This window comes from Typha latifolia, chromosome 12, assembly GCF_019914945.1.
Source record: "Typha latifolia isolate L0001 chromosome 12, TyphaL0001v2, whole genome shotgun sequence".
Taxonomy (NCBI): domain Eukaryota; kingdom Viridiplantae; phylum Streptophyta; class Magnoliopsida; order Poales; family Typhaceae; genus Typha; species Typha latifolia.
Genome location: NC_133097.1, coordinates 3916825 through 3942171, shown reverse-complemented (window position 1 = coordinate 3942171; position 25347 = coordinate 3916825). Strand labels below are relative to the sequence as shown.

The window sequence follows — 25347 nt, the reverse complement described above, 5'->3', positions numbered from 1 at the left end:
ATCATGAATGAGCATATTATATCCTCAACCAAAAATATATCACATGATGAAATTACCATATAACATCACTGAATATAACGACATATCATGTATAACAATTATGATCTAATGAAACTGGTCACATCAATGATGATGCATGATGCATGCCAACCACTAGATAATAGTATATGTCAGAGCCAGATATAATCTACATATCTCTCACTATCACAATCATCCGTCTCAATTCCAAATATCATCCACCATTGATATGTTAGCAAGTATTATTTGATGATGTCATGAATATTATGCACAGGAGAGTATCTGTGCCTAACGAGCCTCGCCCGACCTGTTGCGTGCGCCGTGCGTACCATGTGGGCACGTGGGCGTGCACGTGGCCATGCCGGGCGGGACCGTTACACTATCCTAATCTCCCTTCTCTCTCTTCACTAACCAGCCACCTCTACCGTTGGCAAGGTCTCCTCTAACTTATAATCTCCCTCATCTGTCGAGTCATCCCACCTCCTTGGGATCTCGACCACTTCTTCCCTTTCGTCTTTATCCCTTAAACTACATTAACCATCCACCCTCATCGCTATTATCATCCATAATCCTAAGATCCACTTCACCCTTCACCACCACCTTCATCCCCATTATATCATGATTGTAACGCCCCCGCCCGGCACGGGCACGTGCACGCCCACACGCTCACACGGCACGCACGGCGCACGCGATAGGTCGGAAGGGGCCCGTCACACACAGATACTCTCATGTACACATATAATCATGACATCATCAAATAAAACCTACTAACCTATCCATGATCACATAAACCATCACCAAATAAATCATACTATTAACCAAATAAATCGGTTAACATATGAATATCCCAGTCCACAATAATATACATTAGACCACTACATAATCTAGTAGGACCCACACAGGCCACAACGAACCATCAAGATACAACTAAAGTAACTAATACAAGAGTACACTATGATTCAACCTATAATATCCAAATCATTGTCTAATACAAAAGAGTACAAATATCAAATATTGGTACAACTCAATATCTAGTTAAACTATTATCTATACTATCTCGCATATATAGCTCACCTCATTATCGTTCTAAAATATCTTCTCAAGATATCTCAAGTCGATATCACGTACCACATATCTAAGAGGGTTAGAAAAGAAATAAAGAGAGTCATGAACAAAAGGCTCACTGAATAGACCTTATCCCGAATCAGTGATGCCAAATAGAGATTAAATCATATACTGGATAATATGAATCAAAAAGCATTATGATGTCATGTATGAACATGTATATATGTATCCTCAATGACATATATATGAATGAAATCAATTATCATGAATGAGCATAATAATCCACATATCTCTCACTATCACAATCATCCGTCTCAATTCTGAATATCATCCACCATGCTGGACTACGCTACTCGGCCCCAAACTTGATACACATCATGTCACAGGCTCAGAGCATACCCTGTCATACGCTAAGAGTATCTCTATAGATGAATCACACCCTGCCATACGCTAAGGGTATCTCTGTAGATAAATCATACCCAATCATACGCTAAATATATCTCAGAAGAAAGTAATCATACCCTGTCATACGCTAAGGGTATATCAATGATGGTTGTACCCTGTCATACGCTAAGAGTACAACCATCAGTCATCACCATACTCTGCCATACGCTAAGAGTATGTCCAGTACCAATCCAGACCAGATACCGTTCCAGCCATCACATCATATCACATCACATCACATACATATATATACTTTTATGATTTCCTATACATGATAAATCATATGCATATATCCAGTACGACAATAGATCATGCAACTCAGGAATTTAGGTGGTAAAAAAGCCAAGGGAAAAATGATGCAATGCCGACTCTAACCATATATCTAACACATGTATACTTTTGCTAGTCTATCACATGCATACTCATAATAGAGATCATCCCGACATAAAACTATAACATTATAATCATCTCTATATATCACCAATGTATTCATATCTCAGATCAGCCTAATCAAATGTATGATAAAATATGCTTGACTGAAATCATCTCTAGATAAAATCATATAATCATACTGGAGGCCAAAACATGCGTGTACATAAGATATAATATATCCTAATTTGAGAAAGGCGTCTAGGGGATAAGACTACTCACAGTCTGATCAGAAGACACAAACCACGCATCTCTCACGTCTGTCAGATAACCGAGTGACATTCATCACTAGCAAGATTCATGGGGTCTCAAATAAGGGGGTTCGGGATCTGAAAATATTCAAGTAATATTAATTAGTCTTTTATCTAATGAAAATTAGTTCAAGTAGAATATAAAGGTTTATTTGGTTTAAAAACACTTCTTTTACTTTGCACATAACTAGATTCACATTATAGTACGATTCAAATATTATGACATACTATTATTATAAAATGCTAGTGATACTATACGGAGAAAGGTTCGTTTCTTTTTATTTAATATTCTAAATATATAATTATAAAGTAAAAGCTAAACAATTATAAATAGGATATAAGTATAGATAAGATCTATTTATAATAAATTTATATTTCTTAGTCTATTTTGATTAATTAGAAGTTATATAGTATTTACTTAATTATGCAAAATAATTAATGAATTAATAAGACTAATATCTTATTCTACACACAATAGTATATAATAAATTGTTAAGATTACTTAAATTGCATATATTATGAATATCAGTACATAAATCTAATAATTATAATTTACAACACTATCTATTAATCTAATAGAAATATAAATACATAGTTACATCAAAATAAGTATTATCTATATTTATGCATAATATTTTATAACCTAGTTAATCATTAATTATACTATTTATAATTAATAATCATCATGTTGAAGAATATATATTATTATTAAAATAATTAATGTCTAAATAATTTATCTACATTAATTAAGGAAGTAATACCTAATTAAATAAATAAATAAATATAAAATAAAGTAGATAATAAAACAATGTCACTAGTGCTGGGCCGAGCCCAACACTGTGCAAAAAAGAAAGGAGTAGATATAGAGGAGGAAGAAGAAAAAGAAGGAAAGCAGAAGAAGGAGAAGAAGGAGAAGAAGAAGAAGAAGAAGGAGAAGAAGACAAAGAGAAGAGGAAGAGAAGAAAGAGAGGAGGTGAGGGAGGAGCTTGCGGACCCGGGTCGGTGGGGAGGGCACCGGCCGCTGCTGGTCAGCCAGCGGCCGGCCTCTCGCCAACGGCTCGGCTCCGACGAGCCCGAGCTCGGGCGAGAGAGAGAGAGAGAGAGAGAGAGAGAGAGAGAGAGAGAGAGACAGGGAGAGGGAGGAAGAGTTTCTCACCGGCGGCGGCGGCTTCGGGAAGGTGGCGGCGGGCCGACGTTGGCAACGAGGAGTGCGAAAGAAAGTCGAGAGAGAGTGGAGTGAGAGGGATATCGAGAGAGATAAATAGATAGATAGAGAGAGAGAGGAGGCGGTGGAGGGGGGTTGTGGCGGCACTGAGGCCCGTCGTGGCCAGCTGGATGTAGCCCGTTGGTTGCGACTGCTGCAGCGGCAGCGTGGCGCCGCCACCACGCAAGTTGCGCATGCAGCTTGCATGGGCACGAGGCCGGCCACAGTGTGGCCGGTCGCGTCGTGCCAAATTTTAAATTTTTTTTTTTGGGTTTGGGTTGTTACAATGATTTTGACCCAGTTGTAGGTTATAATCTATGAAGGACATAAATACAAAAATCGTAGATCAGGAAGTACGAATCGATCCAACTTGGTTTTGTAATTTTCTCACTACTATAGAATATTTGGTAAATATTTTCCCTTAGTTGTGTGGACTGCTTTCTACAATCAATCTAGATCTTGAAGGAATCGTTCTGTAACCTATCAATTTCAATGGAAATATTTGGGTGTAAAGGAGAGTAGAAAGGGAAGAAAAGGGCATTCTTTAAGGGGCTAGGGGGACAAGTCAGTCGAGGAGATTAGAGGCGGCGTAGCTGTGGTAGGAGAGAACAGGAGAGAAGGAGAGGAGAAAATTTGGGTGAAGAAACTCAATTCATTCAATAATGATCATAATATTGCCTTCCACATATTTGGAGGCTAACCTAACAAGAAAAACAATCAAAAGACAGCCCTAGAAATAGTGTAAATTCGTCAATTGCGTTCGAACGTGCTAAATACGTTCTTTATATTTAGGAACATATGCAGGTATTCGAACGAGGGCGTTCGAACACGAGATTGAACGCGCTAAACACGTTCTCCGTCTTTGCAAATGTATGCAAACGTTCGAACACGACCATTAGAAAAAAAATTATTCCAGAAAGAATACAAAAGAAATTCAGCTCGAGATAACTAGGTCCAATACCAGTCATACCAATTCGACTATTATTGTATATGTGACATTAGATTTAGATTGAGTCATGGCTGCCTTGGAGACCTTGGGTCTAGTGCCCAAGGTGGAGATTAGGGGCTTCGTAATTTAGTCATTGAGTTATCTTTATTTAGTTTTACCATTGTGATGCGAACTGGGTCAGATCGGATCACATCAGGAGGAGATTAGGCTAAATGGATTGAGTTGAGTTATCTTATCTGCTTATTTGCTTAAATTAGACTCTTATTAGGTTAGAATTTATTAGTTAACTAATTCAACTATGTGCAGTTTTGGAAAAATATTCAAAGGATATTCCAAAGATGACCAAATATTACGAAACTACTTGGAGAATATCGAAGACATCCTGATCTACAACTTTCATATTCAAAGTCTCTCTAGATTCGGATTCTATCTGTGGAAGAATGAATAATCAATCCGAGAAAGACTAGGAAGGCTGATTTAGCTAAGTCATGTTTATCTCTAGGTTGTTTATCTCTTATGTAAGCACTTAAGGCAAGTCTAGTTAAGTCATGTAAGCCACTAATCAAGTTCAATCAAGTTCAATCAGGTCGGGTCAGATTTGGGTCGGGTCAACATTACCTTGACACGAACATGACCCGATTAATAAACGGGTTGCATTTGGTAAACACAAACACAACCCGTTTAATAAACGGGTAACACGACATGACCCATCCAACCGGTTTAATAAACGGGTCGGGTTAACACGATACTCAACATGATCTGTCTAACTCGTATACTTAAAAAGGTCGTGTTAACCCGACACATTAACGCGACCCGTCTAACCCGTTTAATATAAATCCTATATAAAATTTAATATTTACTAATTTATTATATATAAATGGTGTATTACACAAATAAAATAACCTATTTTTAACTCAAAACTCATACAACATCTATAATCCTAATAATTCATTATAACAAAAGCCCATACAATAGAGTTTAGAACAAAGTTCCAACTTTTAAAAAGTGTATCATACATTCATACAAATAAAATAATACATTTTCAACTCAAAACTTATACAACATCAAAATTACAATGCTAATAATTTATCATAACAAAAGTCCATACAATGGAGTTTAGAATAAAGTTCCAATAAAGTTCCAACAAAGTTTAAAACAAATTCCATACAATCTCGTGATAATTAGAACAAAATTTGTTGTTTACAATCCATTACGAATTATAAATAGTTTGAAATATGCAAACACTATCATTAAACCCTCCATCTCCAAATATCACGACAGTGTCAAAAAGAATAAAAGGTAAACATCTAAAATATAATATATATATATACAAAATTTCACTTGCATTAGTCAATGACCATTCACCGGATTTAGATTTATGCATTTGAGCATTCACTAGATTCTATAACTTCACTTGCATTAGCCATTAAGTCCAAAATTTATAATATCTTCCATTAGCTTTTCCAATGCTACCAAATTGTCTATCATAATATGATAAAATAATTAGTAGACTAAACTTTTTGAATATTTATATAAGAAAACAATAATATACTTACCTCTAGTATGAAACAACCAATCTCGATTATAAATTAAAACTTTCACAATTTCAGGCTTTAAAGTATTTCTATATTGATCAAGTACTCTACCATCAATACTAAAAGTAGATTTAGAAGCAACTGTGGAGATAAGAATACTTAATATATCGTATGCCATTAGAGAAAGATTTGAATATCGAAATTGATTGGATTTCCAATAATTAAGATATCCAATTTAGAATTTTGATCAATTCGAGGCTCTTCAAGATACAATTCTAATTGTGACTTTTGTGATTTACTCACAAACTCAAAACTCTCAAATGAATCAAACTCCTACATTAAAAAATTTATTATTCTGAATATATAAAGAACATTAAAAAATATAATGATAAGAATATACTAATGGTACTAAATTACCTCTATCATAAAGTTGCTATCTTCGGTATCAAACTTTACATAGAGTAGCTGAAGATGTCACATTGGAAACTTTAGAAGTGTTCTGAACATAGTAATAAAAAAGAGCAAACAACTTCTCACGGATATTTATCATCTCATAAGAAGAGCCATAGAGTTTGTTGTATGAGAATTCCACAAAATATATTTTGAATCATGGATCTAGGATGATAGCTATCACTAAAATAATACTGTATTGTTTTCAATATTTCTCAAACTTCACATTCATTTGTGTGGCTATACGACTAATAAAATTATCTAAGCTTTGTATGCCTTCCATTATATTCAATTGGATCAAAACCACCTAGGAAAGTATAAATTTGCTATAGGGTATATAGATCCAAAAAATAGAGATGTAATATTATAAAACAACTTCAAAAACTTGCAAATCTTTTCAGCTTTACCATATTCTTCTTGTGATGGATAATACTTGTAATTTGAATCACTTAATTGTAAATAAAGAAATGCACCATGATATATAATAGCATTGTCAAGCATTAGGTAAATTGTCTTGTAGGCACATCTTGTCTTAATCCTTTACTACTATTCAAAGAAACTTGTTTAACACACTCAGCAAATCTCTGTTTTCTGACTTGTGACCCCTTAACATATTTGATGCTCTCTCTGGTTTCGAATACAGAATCATCTATTTCTTTTAGACCTTTTTGCACTATTAAGTTAAAAATATGAGCACAACAATAAACATGAAAGAATTCACCATCATATAATAAAGCATCATTTAACATAAGTTGACTCCTCAACAACTCAACAAACAAATTATTTGCAGATGCATTATCAAGTGTTATAGAAAATAACTTTTTCTCTATACCCTATTCAGTCAACAATGTATAAATCTTATCAGACAAAGCTATTTTAGTGTGTGGGGTTGGCATTGCATAAAAAAAAAAATTTGTAATACCTAATTTTCTTCAACAAAGTGTGACGTGAGACATAGATAACCATCAGTAGTTATGGAGGTCCACAAGTCAGATGTTAAACTAATTCTTCCAGGAATAGAATGTAATCGATCTTTGAGTTTATCATTCTTCCTTCTGTACATTTTAAAAATATCTACCTTAGCTGTATTTCTATTAATATGTTTGACTTCATCACATAATTAACTGTGTAATATTCTAACTCCTTCATAATCAACAAATTGAAAAGGCAATTCATGCTTAACAATTGTCATTGTCATCAATTCACAGTATTTCTCCTGATCAAACTTAGAAACTTGTAAAGACATTGATCCTTCTGATTTGGCAAGGAATAACTGGCCTATATCTTTAGTTTTTAACTTTGGGCATATATGTATATGGCGTTTCATATTTCTAGTCCCATACTTACTATCTGATATGTATATAACACCACGTGAGTGAGGGGGATCGGTGGCGTGAGTGAAGGGGATCGGCGAGCTCGGGCGGTATGAGGAAGCTTGAGTGAGGGGGGAGATCCGACGTGAGAAGCTTTGGCGTGAGTGAGGGGGGAGATCCGGCGTGAGAAGGTTGGGCGTCGAGTAGTATTATGAATGAGAAGCGCCGGCAGTGAGGAGGCGATGTGTCGATGTTACTCGGTGTGAAGAGTGAGGAGGGAAGGGGTGACGACGAGTAGGCTACCAGGCATGGGTAAGGGAAGGAGGTAAGGGAAGGGGGCGACGACGTTGGTGTGAGGATTGAGGAAATGAGTTTGGGTCTTAGGGTATTAGGGTATTAGGGTTAAATTAGAATAAATATATATGTGTGTGTGTGTGACGAGTTGGCGGGTTAATCAGACCCGACCCAACCCTTTTACTTAAACGGGTTAAACGGGTCAAGCGGGTCAGAGGTATAAACCTGAACACGACCTGATTAATAATCGGGTTAGGCGGGTTGACCCGTTTATGACTCGAACCTAATTAACCTAAACCCAAACCAGACTAACAGTCGGGTTATCGAGTGTTTTGCCACCCCTACCTCTAAGGCAAGTCCTAGTTTGAGATGTATAAGTTTTAGGGTTAGTCCAAGGCAAATCCTAGTTCGAGTCATATATGCCTTTAGGGCTAATCTAAGTAGGACTCACTGTACCCCAACTCTATATATAGAGCGCTGGGCTTCTTTGTTAATTAATCCAAGTAAATCCAAGTATTGAGAATTAATTGAGTTTAGTTATTTTCTTATTACCGCATTTACCGTTTTATCTTAGCCGTTAGATCATCTTTATCTTTTTAGGAGTAGATCTAAGTTAGAAACCCTAATTCTACCTCCAACCCATAGCCACCATCACCTCCAGCAGCCACCCTACCCTACGGTCATCCACCACCACCCTTGGCCATCCGCCACCCTCCAACGACCGCTGCAACGTCGAATATTTACCATTCTACTCTATTCTGACATATCTCCACTATTTTATTTTTAACTTTTCATCTCGACCTCTGATTTAGGTGAAACTAGAGCCATTAGAACCCCAACTCATGAGGCTACCACCACCCAATTATCTTTCTCTAGATCAGTCCATATATGGTTCATAACACATTGTTATTTGCTTGTTGAGTTGTTTTTTAGTTTAGACCCTCTAGACTAGTTATTCGCTTATTGCTCTTTGCTCTGGGTTAGTTGGACTCTAACTCAGTCAAGTTAGAGTGACATGAGTTGACCAGGCACCTACTATATATATTATATTGTGGTGTCTACCTAAGTCAAATCATCTTGGATAATCAAATCTCTAATGTCATCTTCCTCCTTCTTCCTTGTTTGACTAGACCAAGCCGCGGCAGCCCTAGCACCACCTAGAGCCACCGCCGCTACCTTCCCTTTCATCTAGCCATGCCCCCTCACCTAGAGGAGTGGCCCACCTTCCTAACCTATCACCTTCACCACCACCCAACCAAACATTCCACCACCGTAATCATTTTTGGCACCATCACATCACCATTGGTTTATCTTCTCCATCTCATACCTAGGAGTCTGTGCCTCCATCCATGGTTCCCCAAAATTAGTTGTAAAACTAATCTTGTAGTTATGTCCATCCTGATCTTCGACCACTGATCCGAAGATATCTTCTAATATAACCAACCAAATCTTGAGATATTAGATTCATTGGAAATCTCTTTCCCAAAGCTACAACATATCTAAATTTTATAAACTTTTGATGTGTATATCTTCAGATGTATCTATCAAAATTTCTACCCTAATCTCTGTCTAAAGTTGCAAATCGGAACGAGCCATTTTGGGACTTGGACTCACCTCATTTTTGTAAGTCTTAATCCTTATTCGAATTCGGAAGTTAAGGTGTTCTTATAGTGGTATTAGAGCATGTTATACCTCATACTACCTCGCAACACCATTAATGGGAATTTGAATTCTAAATCCATGGACAATTCTGCCCCTATCGATCCAAATATAGCTGTCGAACGTCTAGACCATGGCGAAGACCAACTAGAGACCTCCGCGAGCAACCTTAGTAGACTAGAGCAGTCCATTCTAGGGACGGACCTGTAACAACCTATCTTAAAAAAAATTGCTTGGCACGATGTGGTCGGCCTCTTGCCAAGTTAAGCACTGGCATGCACTGGGGACGCGTGGCACCCCCATCCTGTTGGCCGCCATTGCCAACCACCCTCACCCCACCCCCACACCCCGCAACCGCCTTCCCTCTCTCTTTTGGCCTCACTCTCTCTCACGGATTTGCCGCCACCGTTCTTGAAAGCCATCTCTGCCACCTCCACCTAGCACTGATCAATCTCTCTCTCACACACACACACAGACTTGGACTCGGGCTCATCATAGCCGAGTCATTGGCAAGAGGCCAGCCGTTGGCTGGCTAGCAACGACTGGTACCCTCCCCGTCAGCCCATGTCTGCACCCCCTCCCTCCCTTCCTTTTCTTCTTCTCTTTTCTTCTTCTTCTTTCTTTCTTCCGTCTTCTTCCTTTCTTCTTCTTCCTTAGTTCCTCCTCTTTCTACAATAGTGCCCCAGCACTTTGGTATAGGGATTTTTCCTCTTTTTCTCTTATTTTAATTATGTAATTATTTTCTAAAGATAAGCTAAATTATTTTATTTAGCCGGTAACTACTTTGATATTTTATACTTTCTAATATGATTAGTAGCTAATATAATGTTATGAACCGGCTTGATCCGATTCATAGCGGTTCTGGATAGATTTGAGAACATAATTTTTGAGAGATATTGCAGAGGATTTAACCATTAGATCAACATGAAATTTTGATACAAGGTAGCCCTAGGAGAGAACTTTACAATGAATTCAGTTTTCTATAAATCGGATCTGTAGATCAGAAGATATCTTCAAAAATGTAGATAAATGTCTGAGGTACAAGATTCAGGTCTGCACGGGATTTGGGATCGGTGGGTGGAGGCACGGATTCCTAGGTATAGGATGGAGGTGATGATGGATTGGAGGCTGAATAGTTGATAGAGGTGGTTTGGCAATAGATGATGGTGGTGGTGGCTTGCGGATGTGGATGTGATAGATGGTTAAAGGCTAGATTGGCCTACAATTTTGATAGCGGGTAAAGATAAAAATCGTACGGGAGATAAAGATGGTTAAGATAGAGAGACGAAGGGGGCGAAGTAAACCTACCCTATAGGATTAGGGGAATCAATAGAAGGAAGATTAGAAGCTAGATGAGACCTTGCCAACGGAAGAGGTGGCGCTAGTTGGTAAAGAGGGAGGAGGGAGATGTAGAGAATCATTGAGAGAGATGCAATGGCAACGGTTGGTAGGGTATACTCTAAGCCTTTCGGCTAAATTATGAGATCGGATACCGAATATTGACTATGCATAATAGTTTAGTATAATGATGTTATTCAGATATGATATTAACGACTAAGATATTGAGAAATGCATATGATTTCATTATTATCTAATGTACTTGACTATTGAGTGGGCATTATGCATCATATGTGGTTGCATTTGATATCATAGCATGGTCATGGTCGACATGCATCATATGTGTCGTATTTGAGAGAGTTATGATGATGTTATGACATAAAGATTTATTTATATATTGTCAAGAATTATATACTTGATTAGTTATGACATGATATTGACTATGCATTTATATATTATTGAGGATACGTTCAAATACTCATTCATGACATGATGCTCATTTTTAATTTATATAATCCATTATATAATTCACCTTATGTTTGGCATCACTAATTCGGGGGTAAGGTTAATTCATTGAGTCTTTAGCTCATGATTCTTTTTATTTTTTTTTAACCCACTTAGATATGTAGTGCATGATAGTGATTTGAGATACCCTGAGAAGATATTTTAAAATAAAGATGAGGTAGCTATAAATGTCAAACTGTATAGAAGATAGTTTATATAGATATTGAGTTGTGCCAATGTTATATATAATTTTTGTATTCCACTATATTATTAGATTGTATTTTGTATAATAAAAAATATTGTACAAGTTGAACAATATTATAGTATTTGTATCTTGATGATTTGTTATGGCTTGTGTGGACTTGAATATTCATATATTAACAGGTTTATTTAGTTGATAATATAATTTATCTCTAAGATAAATTATGTTGAGTATAGGTGTATCTGAATATGATCCTCGACATGATGATGTGGAGTATGTGAGGGGCTACTATAGAATTGACCGAGAACAATCTCTGTTTAGGCAAATAACTTGCCCACCATTAATGGAAGATTGAGGCATTCACACCATTTTCCCAAGTTTAAAGGCGAACACTTGTTGAGCGATCTACCATGTTGAGTAATTTTTTGCCTTCCAACGAACTGAGGGAGACGCCAAGGTGTTATGACCAGATGGCTCAAGGTTTGGTGTAGGAATACAGTCTATGCAGTCAAAAAGAATATTCATCCAGATATCCATTCTTTATGAGAAAACTATTCGTTCCGTAACCTCCTAATCTACGATTTTGATATTCATGTCCTTCTCTAATTCGAGTTGTAGATAGGTCTAATATTGAAAGCCTATGGTCGGCGCCCATTGTTTGGTCTCGCCTCCTAGGATCCACTTAGCCATGGTGAGGTATATCTATAGCCCTATGGTCTATATCTTTGTGGTAAGCTCGTTGAGGCACGGGATCACCGAAAACTTCCCATTCCTCAAAATCTTTCACTAGAGGCTTGGGTGAAGGCCAATGTGGATCAACGCCCATCTTGGAATGCCTTGCTGCTTGAGTGGCCCATAGTAGTTCTCATGGCTGTGGGTTATGCCTTTGATAGTTCTCCATTTCGTTGTGATGGAGTCCACCTCAAAAGACCTACCTCTCGTGTCGAATGAGGTGGTGGGGTCTAGTTCTAAAAGGGCGGTGTTGATAGGCTGCAAGCGGATAATGGCTAGAGTCAATGCCTATGATATGAACTAACTTACTATCGACCCAAATCACAAATGGTTCTGCAGAGTTAGGGAAGAATATTTGTCAAATATTCTCCTATTACCAAAAACTTGGGAACTAATTGAAATACCTTTACAATTTCTTGATCTACATCTTTGGTATTCAGACCTATTTAAGATTTGAATTAGATATGACTCTGATACCAAATTGATGCAAACCAGCTTGATCTAATTTACAACGGTTCTAGACAAATTTAAACACAAAAATTGCAAGGGTGATTTTGGATGATTTAACTATTTAGTCTTTCTAAAATTTGAATATGTTGTTGCTCAATCTTTCTAGTAAATCTAAGATCTCAGGGTATGGTTGGTTAGATATGGAAATTTTGACCAAAAAGTGGCCAAAGGTTAGGTTGTAAACTACTACCCGATAGGAAGAGAAGATGAGGGAGGAAAAGGAGGTCGGCCCTTAGGGACAAGGGTGGTGCGGCAGTCGAGAGAGAATAGGGGCTTGATGAGATCTTGCCAACAGAAAAGGTGGCATCAGTTGGTGAAGAATGAGAAGGGAGGAGATAGGGTGACAAGGGCTTAAGCCGTTTCTTGATGTCCCCACCTATGTTCTCGATCTGCCTGCATCTCCTCAATCAAGCGGAGGAGTAGCAAGTACTTAGAGACTTGCCTATCCTCTGACTTGTCCAGCCAAGACATAGGTGGTTCTACCTGACTAAGGCTGGCTAAGGTGGTTCGAGGTTTGATCCTTCTAATACCAATAGATATGAACTGACTTGGGGCCAATCTGAATCACAAATAGTTTTGCACAGTCATAGTGAAATATTTGCCAAATATTCTTCTGATACTAGAAAATCATATAACTAATTGGAATAACTTTGCAATGTCCTGATCTATGTCTTTGGTATTCAGATCCTTTCCAAATTCCAGTTAGATTTGGCTCTGATACAAAATTGATACAAATTGGCTTGATTTGATTCGTAACAGTTCTGGATAGATTTGAACATGGAAATTGCAACGGTGATTTCGGATGATCTAACCGTTATACCCTCCTAAAATTTGGATATTTTGTCACTTTGGAAGAGAGTTTTCAATCGATACACAATCTCAAAGTTTGGCTGGTTAGATCTAGAGTTATCAATCAAAAGTGGTTGATGGTCAGGATATAAACTGCTACCCAAGAGGAAGAGAATATGAGGACGAGGAGGCCGGCCTTTAGGGACAAGTGTGGTGTGGCAGCAAAAGGAAATTATAGGCTGGACGAGACCTTGCCAATAGAACAGATGCCATCAGTTGGTGAAGAAGGGAGGAGTTATAGCCATTGGCTAAGATGAGAGGGAGGAGATAGGGTGAGAAGGGCTTAATCCAATAATTCTTCCTTGATTGATTATTAGGGCTATACTCTATATGTATTTATAAAAGCTAATTCTAGACTGAGTCAAACTAGGATTTATCTTAAAGGCTTACTTAACTTAAGTAGCACTTGCCTTAAGAGCTTACTTGACTTAAGTAGGATTTGCATTAAGGCTTACTTGACTTAACTAGGACTTACATTAAGGGTTTACTTGACTTAACTAGGACTTGCCTTAAAAGCTTACATAAGAGATAAGCATAAATTAATTAATTAAAAAAATAAATAGACTCAATCCATCGGGCCCAATATCCCTTTGATATATGATCTGATCCGGGTCAGATCGAACCATATCGTGGACATTAGGCTCATAGCTTTAGCCACTTATCTATATAGAGAGCTAATTTCAGCACTTAGTTTAAGTTATTTTTAGCTTATATTAGTTGAGTCGATTTAATATTGGGCTCATTGTGGTTGGGATAACTGGTTAGCCATATATATATGGAGTGCAACTTGAATTAAGATGTTTGGATAAATAAGGGTTTTTGACTAGGGTGTTCGAATGCAAAGAAGTCGTGTTCGAATGCCCGCATCACCTTTGCAAAATCAGAGACCCTATTTTAGGCATTCAAATGCACCTAGCGAGAAAGGTTGTATTAGGCCTAGTTTCTTCAATTGTTTGGTGGATAGGCTAGCCTATAAATATGTGGAAGGCAGCCTCATTAGGAAGTTATGGAATGAATCATTGAACTAACCTATCTTCTCTCCTCTAATGTAAAACTTCTCCCTCCTTGTTCAAACCCTAGTCGCGTGCTACCTCAATGTGGGTTACCCCTAGCTTCCCTTAACTATCAGGTCCTCCCTCCTCCTTAGGATCTCAACCACCTTCTCCCCACTCTTCCTTCACCCAACAGCACCTCATGCAACCTATCCATCACCACCATCACCACTATCATCACCATCACCCGTCATCTCCACCTCCACCATAAATTTGCCTATTTTTTCTTTATTTATAGTCAGAATCTGCAAAGGTCATAAATATCAGAAATGTAGATTAGGAAGATACGAAACGAACTCATCTAGTTTTATAATTTTTTGACTATGGAAAATATTTAGAGAATATTTTCTTCCATCTGTGTGGATTGTTTCCCTGCATCTAAGCTTGATCGGGTAGCTGAGGCTCGGTCCATAACAACATCGAAGCTTGCATGGTCCTCATCATTTGAATTTGATTGCCATACCTGAGCATGGTAGAGGGTGAGGCAACCGTAAGTGAGTTTGGGCTTGGATCAATCTCCTCAAAGGGTGCCCTTTCCACCTATGCTGTGTGAGCGTGTCACCATAGATCGAGCGGTAGGCATTTGATCCGATGAATAGTGGATCTGATACTAATTATGGTGTAACAATCCTAGGAGGTACTCGGATCTAATACCAATTGATGTACCAGGCTAAGGTGGTTTATTTGATGGGATGGTCATGGATGATTTGGTGGTGGAGTTTATGATGATTATGAGTTCTAGAGGATGTGAATGGAAGGGAATAATGGAGATGATAATGGCATGTGTTAGATATGTAATTTAGAAAAAGAAGGGGGAGAAGATGATTAGCCCTAAAGAAGAAGGGGGATCGACGGATGAGAAAGGAGAAGATAGTTGTCCCTACTAGACTATAGGGATTGAGAGTCAAGGAGAAAGGGAAGGAAGGGAAATGACAATAATCTTAACTGATTTTAAAAATGGTTACCTAATTTTAGATATGTAATTTAGAAAAAGAAGGGGGAGAAGATGATTAGCCCTAAAGAAGAAGGGGGATCGACGGATCAACCTTGGATCGATGAAATGAGAGGGAAGGAAGGCAAATGACAATAATCTTAACTGATTTTAAAAATGGTTACCTAATTTTAGAGGCTAATCAAAATTTGAAATAATTTAAATTAACCCTAACACAACGACCTTGGTGTTGGGCATTTGAACGCTATTAGAAGGGTGTTTGAACATCATTGGGCTATTGCATTTTGGGGTATGGACTTTTAAATGCCATTGACGGCATTCAAATGTCATTGGACAAAGATTGTTTTCAGGTTGGAGTATTCGAATGTTGTTGAATGGGTGTTTAAATGTTTCAAAAATATTAGATGTTCAAACGCCTTGAATAAGGCTGCTTTAATATTTCGTCGTTCGAATGCTATTGACTGAGCATTCGATCACACGACCTCGATGCCAAAAGTTTAAGCAAGCAATTAATACTACAATAAATAAGCTCAACCTAGTGAACCCAATCTCCTCTATAAGATGATTCGACCAGACCTAGATCACATCAAAAAGTTACAAAAGTGTGGGAATATACTTAGGTGGTCAACAATTTTTGAAAAGTCTTAAGGCATTGATATTATTAATTTAGACGGCAACTCTAATAGTTTTACTTTAGTCACAAGTATAAAACAAATTAAATGATACGAAAATAAATATAAGAAGGTAAAGTGATTTATGCCAAAGAAGGGAGGTAAACTACATTTAACTCTATTCATTATTAAAGTGGATGATTAAATCTTAATAAGAGTAGCTTAAAAGGTGATTGTCTCGTTGAATGTAATAAATTAGGATCATCTAAAATTCTAGAAAACATGGAACCTTATAATGTCGTGATCTCCTTTTGAATTATTTATATCTAAATATACAACAAAACTGATTAGTAAACAAGTATTAAAGTTATAACCATATTAGATAAATTCTTTAGCTCTCCTAGTGGCATCATAAACTATAACACATCGGTAACGTTTGAACGAGATTTTAACACAATTTCACTTTTTTCCTATTTTAGAACACAGATTATTTAAAGCAACACCTACTCTGTATTCAATATACGGCGGCAGAAATAATGAATTGGGACCGTTGGAAGATAAAAAAAGGTTCCCGCATTTACTATTTCTCCCTGCGTTCTCCCTTCCCACTTTTAAATCTAAAACAGTAACTTACCAATTAAAAAACCTAAAACCCTACATAATTACATTCCATACTTTCCCCACTAATTTCAAGTTTTTGACCAAAATAGATCCATTATATATATATTTTTTATTGAAATAGATTATTATTCAAACTTATTATAAAATGGGATCTAATTTACTGTAGCCCTAACAAAAATGCCGAATTGATCAGCATTTTTAAAAATACTAATCTATTCAGCGTTTTTATTGTCAGACATTTTTTTGCCTTAATTGCTGAAAGATTAAGTTAAAGAGATTTATATACATAAAATGATGATCAGTTTAACGTTTTAGGATCAAACAAAAGTACTGAACTGATCAGTATTTTTGTTTAGAGAAAAATAGCCGACGAGTTCAACGTTTTTATTAGGACGATAATAAATTAGATCCTATTTAGTAATAAATTTAAGGGTAAACCATTTCGGTATTAAAAATTTAGAAGATTACTAGTTTGGTTAAAAACTCGTTATTTTCCACCCAATTTCTCTCAAACCCCTTAGAACATTAATTCATCCTCGTTGTCCTTCACTCATGAAACATGATAGTTAACTATAGTTATTAAAACCGGACAGATTTTGCGTCAGATCGGTGTCGATTCGGTTATGAGACTAAAAATGTAATTGACCTAGTAAAAGTGGACCAATCCAATGGTTCAAACAGCTAGGAAAAAACTGACCTGATAATAACTGTGCTTTACAAATAGATTCCTATAAACAGATTAAATTGCTCATTTTTTAAAACAAATTAACTAGTTCTCCTTAATATTCAACTACTATTATTTACACTTCGGGTAATTTAAGACTAAAATTAAAACACATATATTTAAAAAAAAATAAAAGTGTAATTAAGAATGATTTTGTCCGTCAAATGATTTGATGTATTTAAACCAGAATATTCTTTAAACATGGCTAAATTTGGATGAATATAATTGTATTTGTTTATAGTAATTTTTTAGCCTTTAATATTATTTAGAACTATAAATATATTGTTTAAATATTTAAAATAATTTTAAATAAACCAACGATGCTCTTAACCTTTGATTGAAAATGTTCAATGGTTTAATCACATAACACATGGAATGAGACCTGCACCTTTAATTTACGGCGGTGGGAAAGTAATAATTGGGACAGTTGAACACGCCAACCTCATTTACTAGCTCCGTCGTCCCCTTTCCTACATTTACTTATACTCAATCCTTCCCACTCCACCACATCCCTACTTTCCACCCTGTTTCTCTGCTCTCAACGAAAACCACTTCCCTCCTCGTTTACACCAAATGGGTTGCATTATGAAGCTGTTCCTATTGTTAACAGCTGCTACTGCCGCGCAAGTTAACGCTGATACCCTGGTGACTGGCGCAGTATTCTGTGACCAATGCAAGGATGGGGAACGCAGCATCTTCGACTATCCTCTATATGGTAGTTCTTGACTACGTCACATATTCTTGGCTCTTAAAGTTTGTTGCATTGCTAATAATATCGTTATGCTGGAAGGAGCTAAGGTGGCAGTCGAATGCGGCGGTGGCATTGGCGGTTTGGCGAGGACATTAATGGAGGACACCACCAACTGGCTCGGATGCTACGCGATGAGGTTGGATGGAAGCGTGGATCTCAGTGGCTGCAGTGCGCGGGTCTTGCAGGGCCCGACGGCTTGTGGAGTTACGGGGCCGGCACGGGGGATGACGTTGATGTTTCGGATGCTGGGGATGGCGATGTACACGGTGGAGCCGCTGTTGTCGCAGCCTCAGGAGCCAACTTGGTTCTGCCCACGGGATGACCACTCTGCGCTGCCATCGTTGCCGCCTCCTTTGGGCCCAGCGTGGCCGCTGCCGTCCCCTCCACCGCCATCGGTACCCATATTAGAGGCCTCGGCCTGCCCTTATGAGTACGCCCTGTTATCTTCTATTCTCGTGCTTTATTCCAGTGATTTCTGCTGCTTTTTTCTTTCTTTCTTTTTGTCTTCCTTCCTTTCCTATTAGTAATTTCAATCGTAATATCTACTAGTAGCCAGCACTGCAGGACTTTCATATTATCCGTACTCTATTTTCGGATAATTTATTGAGCTCGAACAAGATACGAGCTGGATAAAACATTACTTGGTAGTTAGGTGGTAATTTGCAAACCTCTGATTTGCTATCCTAGTAAAACTTATTGGCTGCAGTACAGTCTGCAGGAATTTATTGACCGTATAATTATAAGAAGTTTCTATATTGGCTGATAAACACTTTAGTGGACAAAAGGGTAATAAACAACCAAAAATATTTAAGAATAATGATATATCCACAAACAAATTAATGTAGAATAATAATTGTCATAAGATGAAAAGAGAAATTATTAATAAATAAGATCATACTACATCATTATTGTTTGTAAATTATTTATAGAGTTTGCGGGCCAGCATTACTCAACATTTAACTGGCTTGGCAACTAAACCACATGCGCTCTTCTAAGTATTCCGACTACAGTAAACTTCTCATTCAATATAGGGGTTGATCATATTTTTGACTTATTTAACTGTCAATTTTTGGCTATTGTAACAATCGTGTCTGGCTTTGTTGGATGACTACCAAAGCTCACTATCCATAGATTTAGAGTTTAGATCGAGTATACCCTCAACCGTCTAAGGCAGTCAAATGTAGAGACCGACAAAATTGGTGCTAAAAGTATGTTTTCTTTTTAATCCCTCTTTTTTAGTTAAAAAAAAAGTGTTGTTTCATGCATTCTACAAACATTCTATAAAGAAGACACATGCATGGCAGCGTCATGTTTATTGATAGTGATAATTATGAGATTGAACAAAAAAAGAATATCAGTGAACATGACGATACCACAATATTAGTAAAGTCTTTATAAGCATAGTACTACTCTTGAAGGTAATTATTGTTATAAATGTTAAAAAAGACCATCATGGATCATTAACGAACTTATTTAGAATAGTGGTCCTTGCCACATTACTAATGATAACATTCTGATTTTGAGAAATAACATAAACAGTTACATTCAAACTCATCTAGATCATAATCTATCAATAGTTAAAGTAGGAGAAAAGTAGCACAATGGTAATATCTAGGTCATGATTATGGTAAAAAGTCATTGTATGATGTAATGATTATTTGGTTTTACTTGGATCATGTTTTATAACATTGGGGAAATGCCTAACCTTTCCTGAGCAACTTCAATGAATAGGAAGTGGTTGATGCCAGAATACAAGTGCTACTGGAAGGTGGTGAGTCCGGATACAACTGTTGCTTTGGCGTTTGGACCTATTGCAGCTGAGAGATATGGGATAGAAATGACTTTATGGGATGGACTCCACGGAAGGGGGGAGATCTATCACACGTTGCTTAGGGAAGGGATTACATCCCTCCTAAATTCCTTTAATAGCATAAGATTCTCCCATTCCACTGTCAGTGTGATTGATTACATGAACCAAGCCTTGCTCGATTCTCCTCACCAAGCTCTAATAACAGCGTTAAGATTTAGAAGGGCTAACTTGGGCAATTATGGTCCAACTAATATCAGCTGCAATTTCACCGCTTGTTCCTAAATGAGATTGTAGTAGCTAATTAGTATGTTGTTAGCCCTAATTATTGATTTCATGTAACCCTTAAAAATCATCATATGCTATATAATATTGGTGGATATTATTGTGACTAATTTTGTTGTAGTAGAGCCAGCATAACATATTGCTTCTTTTAATATAATAATTTTTCAACCAACAATACAGATAGATTTTTAGAAATTCTACTTATAACTTAGACAAATTAATCAAACAAAAAAAAATTTATTGTTCTTGTTGAAGGGAGGATTTTTCTTTACGAAGATTCTAATCTATTATCTGATCAGACTTTTTATTTATTTATATTTTTAGAGTAGTTTTTGATTAAAATTTCATTAGTTTAGTCTAGAAATGATTTGCAAGATGTCTCGAAGATATAATGCCTTCACTGTTAAATTTCTAAGAACTATATTTCGAATGAATTTAGGGACTAATCACTAAACCTAAATATTAAGAACAAAAATTGGAAACAATATTTTTTTATAAGAAATAAGAAGAATTCATTTAGGGAAAGGATATTGTTGTTTATAAGGTGTTCTTTCTCTCTGTTTAAAAAGTTTCAGAGATGTATCCATTGAAAGTAAACATCTTTTCATAATGGATTACATTCCAAGTGAGATAGCACCTTTTGAAGCAACTATAGTCGCTGTTCAACAGATAAAAAAACATTTTATGACATCCAATCGAATATGTATGTGTAAATGCATCCAGCGAAAAATGCTACGAATCAGAATGTTGCTTGGCCATCTTAGTATGGTTAATTACTTTTAATCCATTTCAATACTTTATGAAAAAACTCCTAGACACACGTATGTATCTAAATCCTAGGCAATGATATCACTCATTCGTTTAAGTAAAAATCGGAAGAAATTTTAAAAACGAAAGCAGAGATGAACGCCAAGGTTTTAATGTGAAAAAACCTAAACGAAAAAAAACTATGATTCCAAACTCGGATCAAAACCAAAAATTAGAATAGTAGCAGTTACAAAATTGACTCATAAGATAAAATCGTCAATCCTCACAACTTTGTTCTTCATAGTCTTGCTCGATAGAACCCACGATTCACTACTTCTCGTGATTGATATCTAACCTCATTAGCCCTCGAGATTGATCTTTCATTTAGATAGCCCTTAAGACGAAAGATTAAGCTTTGTAGAAGAGCAGGACCTTGTTAATTGAAGAAATGATGTAGCCTCAAGAAGTTTCATTCAAAATTGCTTCTTTAACCACCCTAGAGTTAGGGCATCACTACACTTATATAAGCTCTCCAAGATAGAGTTAAATCCAAGTCTTATCCAAACTCACGAAAGTCCAAAAATTGTAAACTTCGTAGGTGCGTTCGAACGCGGCTCGGGTGCGTTCGAATGGGCCCAAGTGCGTTCGAACGCAGCAGCCTGATTTTCACAGGTTGCGTTCGAACGACCTAGGCTGTGTTCGAACGCACGCAGAAATAACACTTACTATCTGTGCAAATGCGTGAGCTCGCGTTTGAATGCGCTTATAAACGCGGTATTTCTGTCTGTGTGAACGCATGTACCCGCGTTCGAACGCGCTAGTGAACGCTGCTATTTGTCTGTGTGAACGCATGTACCCGCGTTCAAATGCGCTTGTGAACGCTGCTATCTATCTCTGTGAACGCATGTACCCGCGTTCGAGCGTGCTTGTGAACACTGCTCTTTGTTTGTGTGAATGCATGTGAACGCGCTGTGAATACGATGCGAACTTATAAACTCTTCTCCAATAATCTTACAATTCTTCAAAACAGATACTTTCTAGACTTGTATAAAAGCTCATATATACGTATAAATATACTTAGAATATTTTGTACACAATTGCCAATAATAAAAACCTAACACTTTATTTTTGATAAATTTGTTGACATATTTAATGATATTCTGAGCCTTTTTTTTTTTGTATTTGTAGATATTGAAGAGCGCATCATGATGATGACATTAGAGTTACTATGGTTTTTTTTATTTTCTCTTGAAAGTTCTTTTTGTTAGTAAACTATATTTCATAGTTGTTTGATTTGAGATTTAGGAGCTTTGTGCATATTTGATAGTCTTTGTCACATTAGTGATATAATAACTATTTACTTCATGGAGCTTCTTTGCTAGTATAATGGTTTATTTAGTTGTGAAATAAGAAAAAATTATGAGTGAGATAAAATGAGGACTCATGCTGGTATAAAGGGCATTTTTTTTGTCCCAATTTCTTAATGTTTGTCACATCAGAGATATAATAACTTTTAATTTCAAGCAGCTTAGTTGCTTATATTAAAGATCCATTTAGTTGTGAGATAACAAAAATTAGCATTGAGATAGAATAAGGATTATCGAGGATAAAGAAATTTTTCATCCTAATTTCTTACTAGGTATTTGTTTGCATAAAAAAAGCATAAGTATTAGAATAAAAATATGAGATATATAGTGTTTGGTTATAGTAGTTGGAAAAAAGTATATAAATGATCAAATTGACCTTAATAATCTTTTTCTATTTTAATGTAAATAGATATTTATTATTTATTTTCTTGGAGAAAGATAGGAAATAGGTTTGAAATAAAATCTGAATTATAATCTTATTTTGCAACTCTTATATTATCATATCATTATCATTTTTAGAATTTCTCATTGAAAAATGATGCAATCCAACTAAACAACTAATCATATTACCTGGTGAAGGGTTGCAATTGAACTATCCCTGGACCGTAAAAGGTTTCTCTTGCCTGATATTTGGATGCGGTTGCGCATCGACCTTGGTAGGTGCGCATTGAGCTCAAGCTGGCGCAAATTTCTCAAAAAAAAATTAAGTATTCCTTCTCCTTGTATGTAATACAAAAAACGTACATCATGACGTCACGACATCAGAGTTTCAATCCCCTGGTTTCATATGTTTTAAACATCGTATAAATATTTTCTGATTATTTTTTTAAAACTGCATAAAATATAAATTTGTACAATTTAAAGACTCATTCAAATTCAAACTTGGACTTAATTTAGACTTAAAATGTATCAATCAACCATACTTCCGTTCATTTTGGCCGCAAGGTGAGAACTTGAGGAAGCCCAAATATACAAGCACTGAGCTCACGTAGGTGTCTCTCCTCTAGATGACCTCGATCTCGTATTCCATCGAGGGATTATGTTGTGTAATATATGGTGTCGAAGAATTTGAATCAGTCATTCATTCTCCTACTAGTTAGGACTCTGACTATGAGAATATCAAAGGAATGATGATTCTAATATCAAATTGATGCAACTTGGCAAAGAGCTGCACTCACACCCAAATAAGCCTAAGACAACAAAGAGGGTGCTTTGCTTTTTTACTTGATGTGGTGTAGATTGGCCATGGTGCAAAAGCTGCTTGGGGATTTTTGAAGCGGTGAGCATAAGTATAGTGCGTGCGCACGGACGCAGGCCGGTGAACCTTTTCAGGGCTGATCTGGAAGGCTAACGCAGATGAGGCTTTAGATTAAACTTCTATCCCCTCTTTTGTTTGACTTCAAGGGGTGTCATAGGTTTAAACCAAACAATTTTTTATTCCTAGCTAAATTCATTCCACAATAAAGAGATGGAGAAAAAAAAATCTAATTTGAATTCAAATAGATTCTAATTTTACCCTTCAAATGATGTATATCTATCATTTTCATGTCTTATCAACATTATTTTTTCTTCTCTCCCTCTCCTCTCTCTTCTAAATAACTCATCAACTTACGGTGTTAAAAAAGTTAAAATTAAATCATAATAAACGGTTAAATGGCTTAAAAGAGAAGCCTATTAAAAAAAATTCTAAATAGAAAGTTATTTGTGCCAAAATTTTCACTTTTGCTAGGTTAGAAAGCTGGGTTCCATCTTAGTGATTTTTGCGAGCTTACATCCTAGCAAGCCCCAAAAGCAAGGCTCTTTTGCCGTCTTACAAGGTTATAGAGAGGGGAAAAGTCTAATTAACTATACAAATCAAGGGTTGTGTAATGTCTTGTCAGATACTTTGTTAGGTTAGAAATTTGCTTGCCATCTTGGTCTGATTTTATGGGCTTATAAGCCGCAAGCCCCAAAAACAAATTGTATCCAAGCTTATAAATATGTTTGAAAGCTTACAAGGTTCACATGTCTATCACGGATATATGTCTATATTGTCACGCTCTATATGACTATATATTTATACTACACTACACTATTTGGCTATATATCTACATTATCACGCACTACATGTTATATGTTTGCACTATCTCTATATTGCCACGCACTACATGCTATGTACTTGCACTATGATATAATGTCATACATTATATGGCTATATATTCATACTATAATACAATATATATATATATTCCGCACTATTACATATTAGTAAATTCGTATTTGTCCTAATACATATATATAAAGCATTTTAAACCTACATTTGTAGTAGAAAAATATTTTAGAAAAATACATATTATTACTAATACATTACATCCAATTACTAGTATTTTTCTTATTTGGTATAAAATATCACCGATTCTCAATACAAATTTACCGGAGTGATCACACATCTTTACAAAGACTAATGGTGAAAGATTAAATGAAATGTAAGAAAGTGAAAAGGCACATGGAGGCCACTTGTGGTCGAGTTTATACGACCTTTATCTTTAAAGGAAACTCTATGCCTGGTGTAAAAGTGGGTAGGGTTCATCTAAAGTTGCTCATTCTAGCTTGATTACCCGGTAACCTTTCACCGACTTTACCCATCCACGGCGCGTTAAAATAGACGACGCAATCTTTCAAACCTTTGCATAGGTCGCTCTCTT

At 36.4% G+C, this 25347-nt stretch overlaps 1 protein-coding gene across 1 annotated transcript; it reads left to right on the top strand.

Moving 5' to 3' along the window:
• Nucleotides 1-18224: 18224 nt before the first annotated feature.
• Nucleotides 18225-20659, top strand: LOC140799056 (uncharacterized). Its single transcript, XM_073153184.1, has 3 exons — nucleotides 18225-18421; nucleotides 18497-18887; nucleotides 20189-20659. The coding sequence occupies exons 1-3, from the start codon at nucleotides 18280-18282 to the stop codon at nucleotides 20547-20549; spliced, it is 894 nt and encodes a 297-aa protein (XP_073009285.1). The 5' UTR covers nucleotides 18225-18279; the 3' UTR covers nucleotides 20550-20659.
• The last annotated feature ends 4688 nt before the right edge of the window (nucleotides 20660-25347 follow it).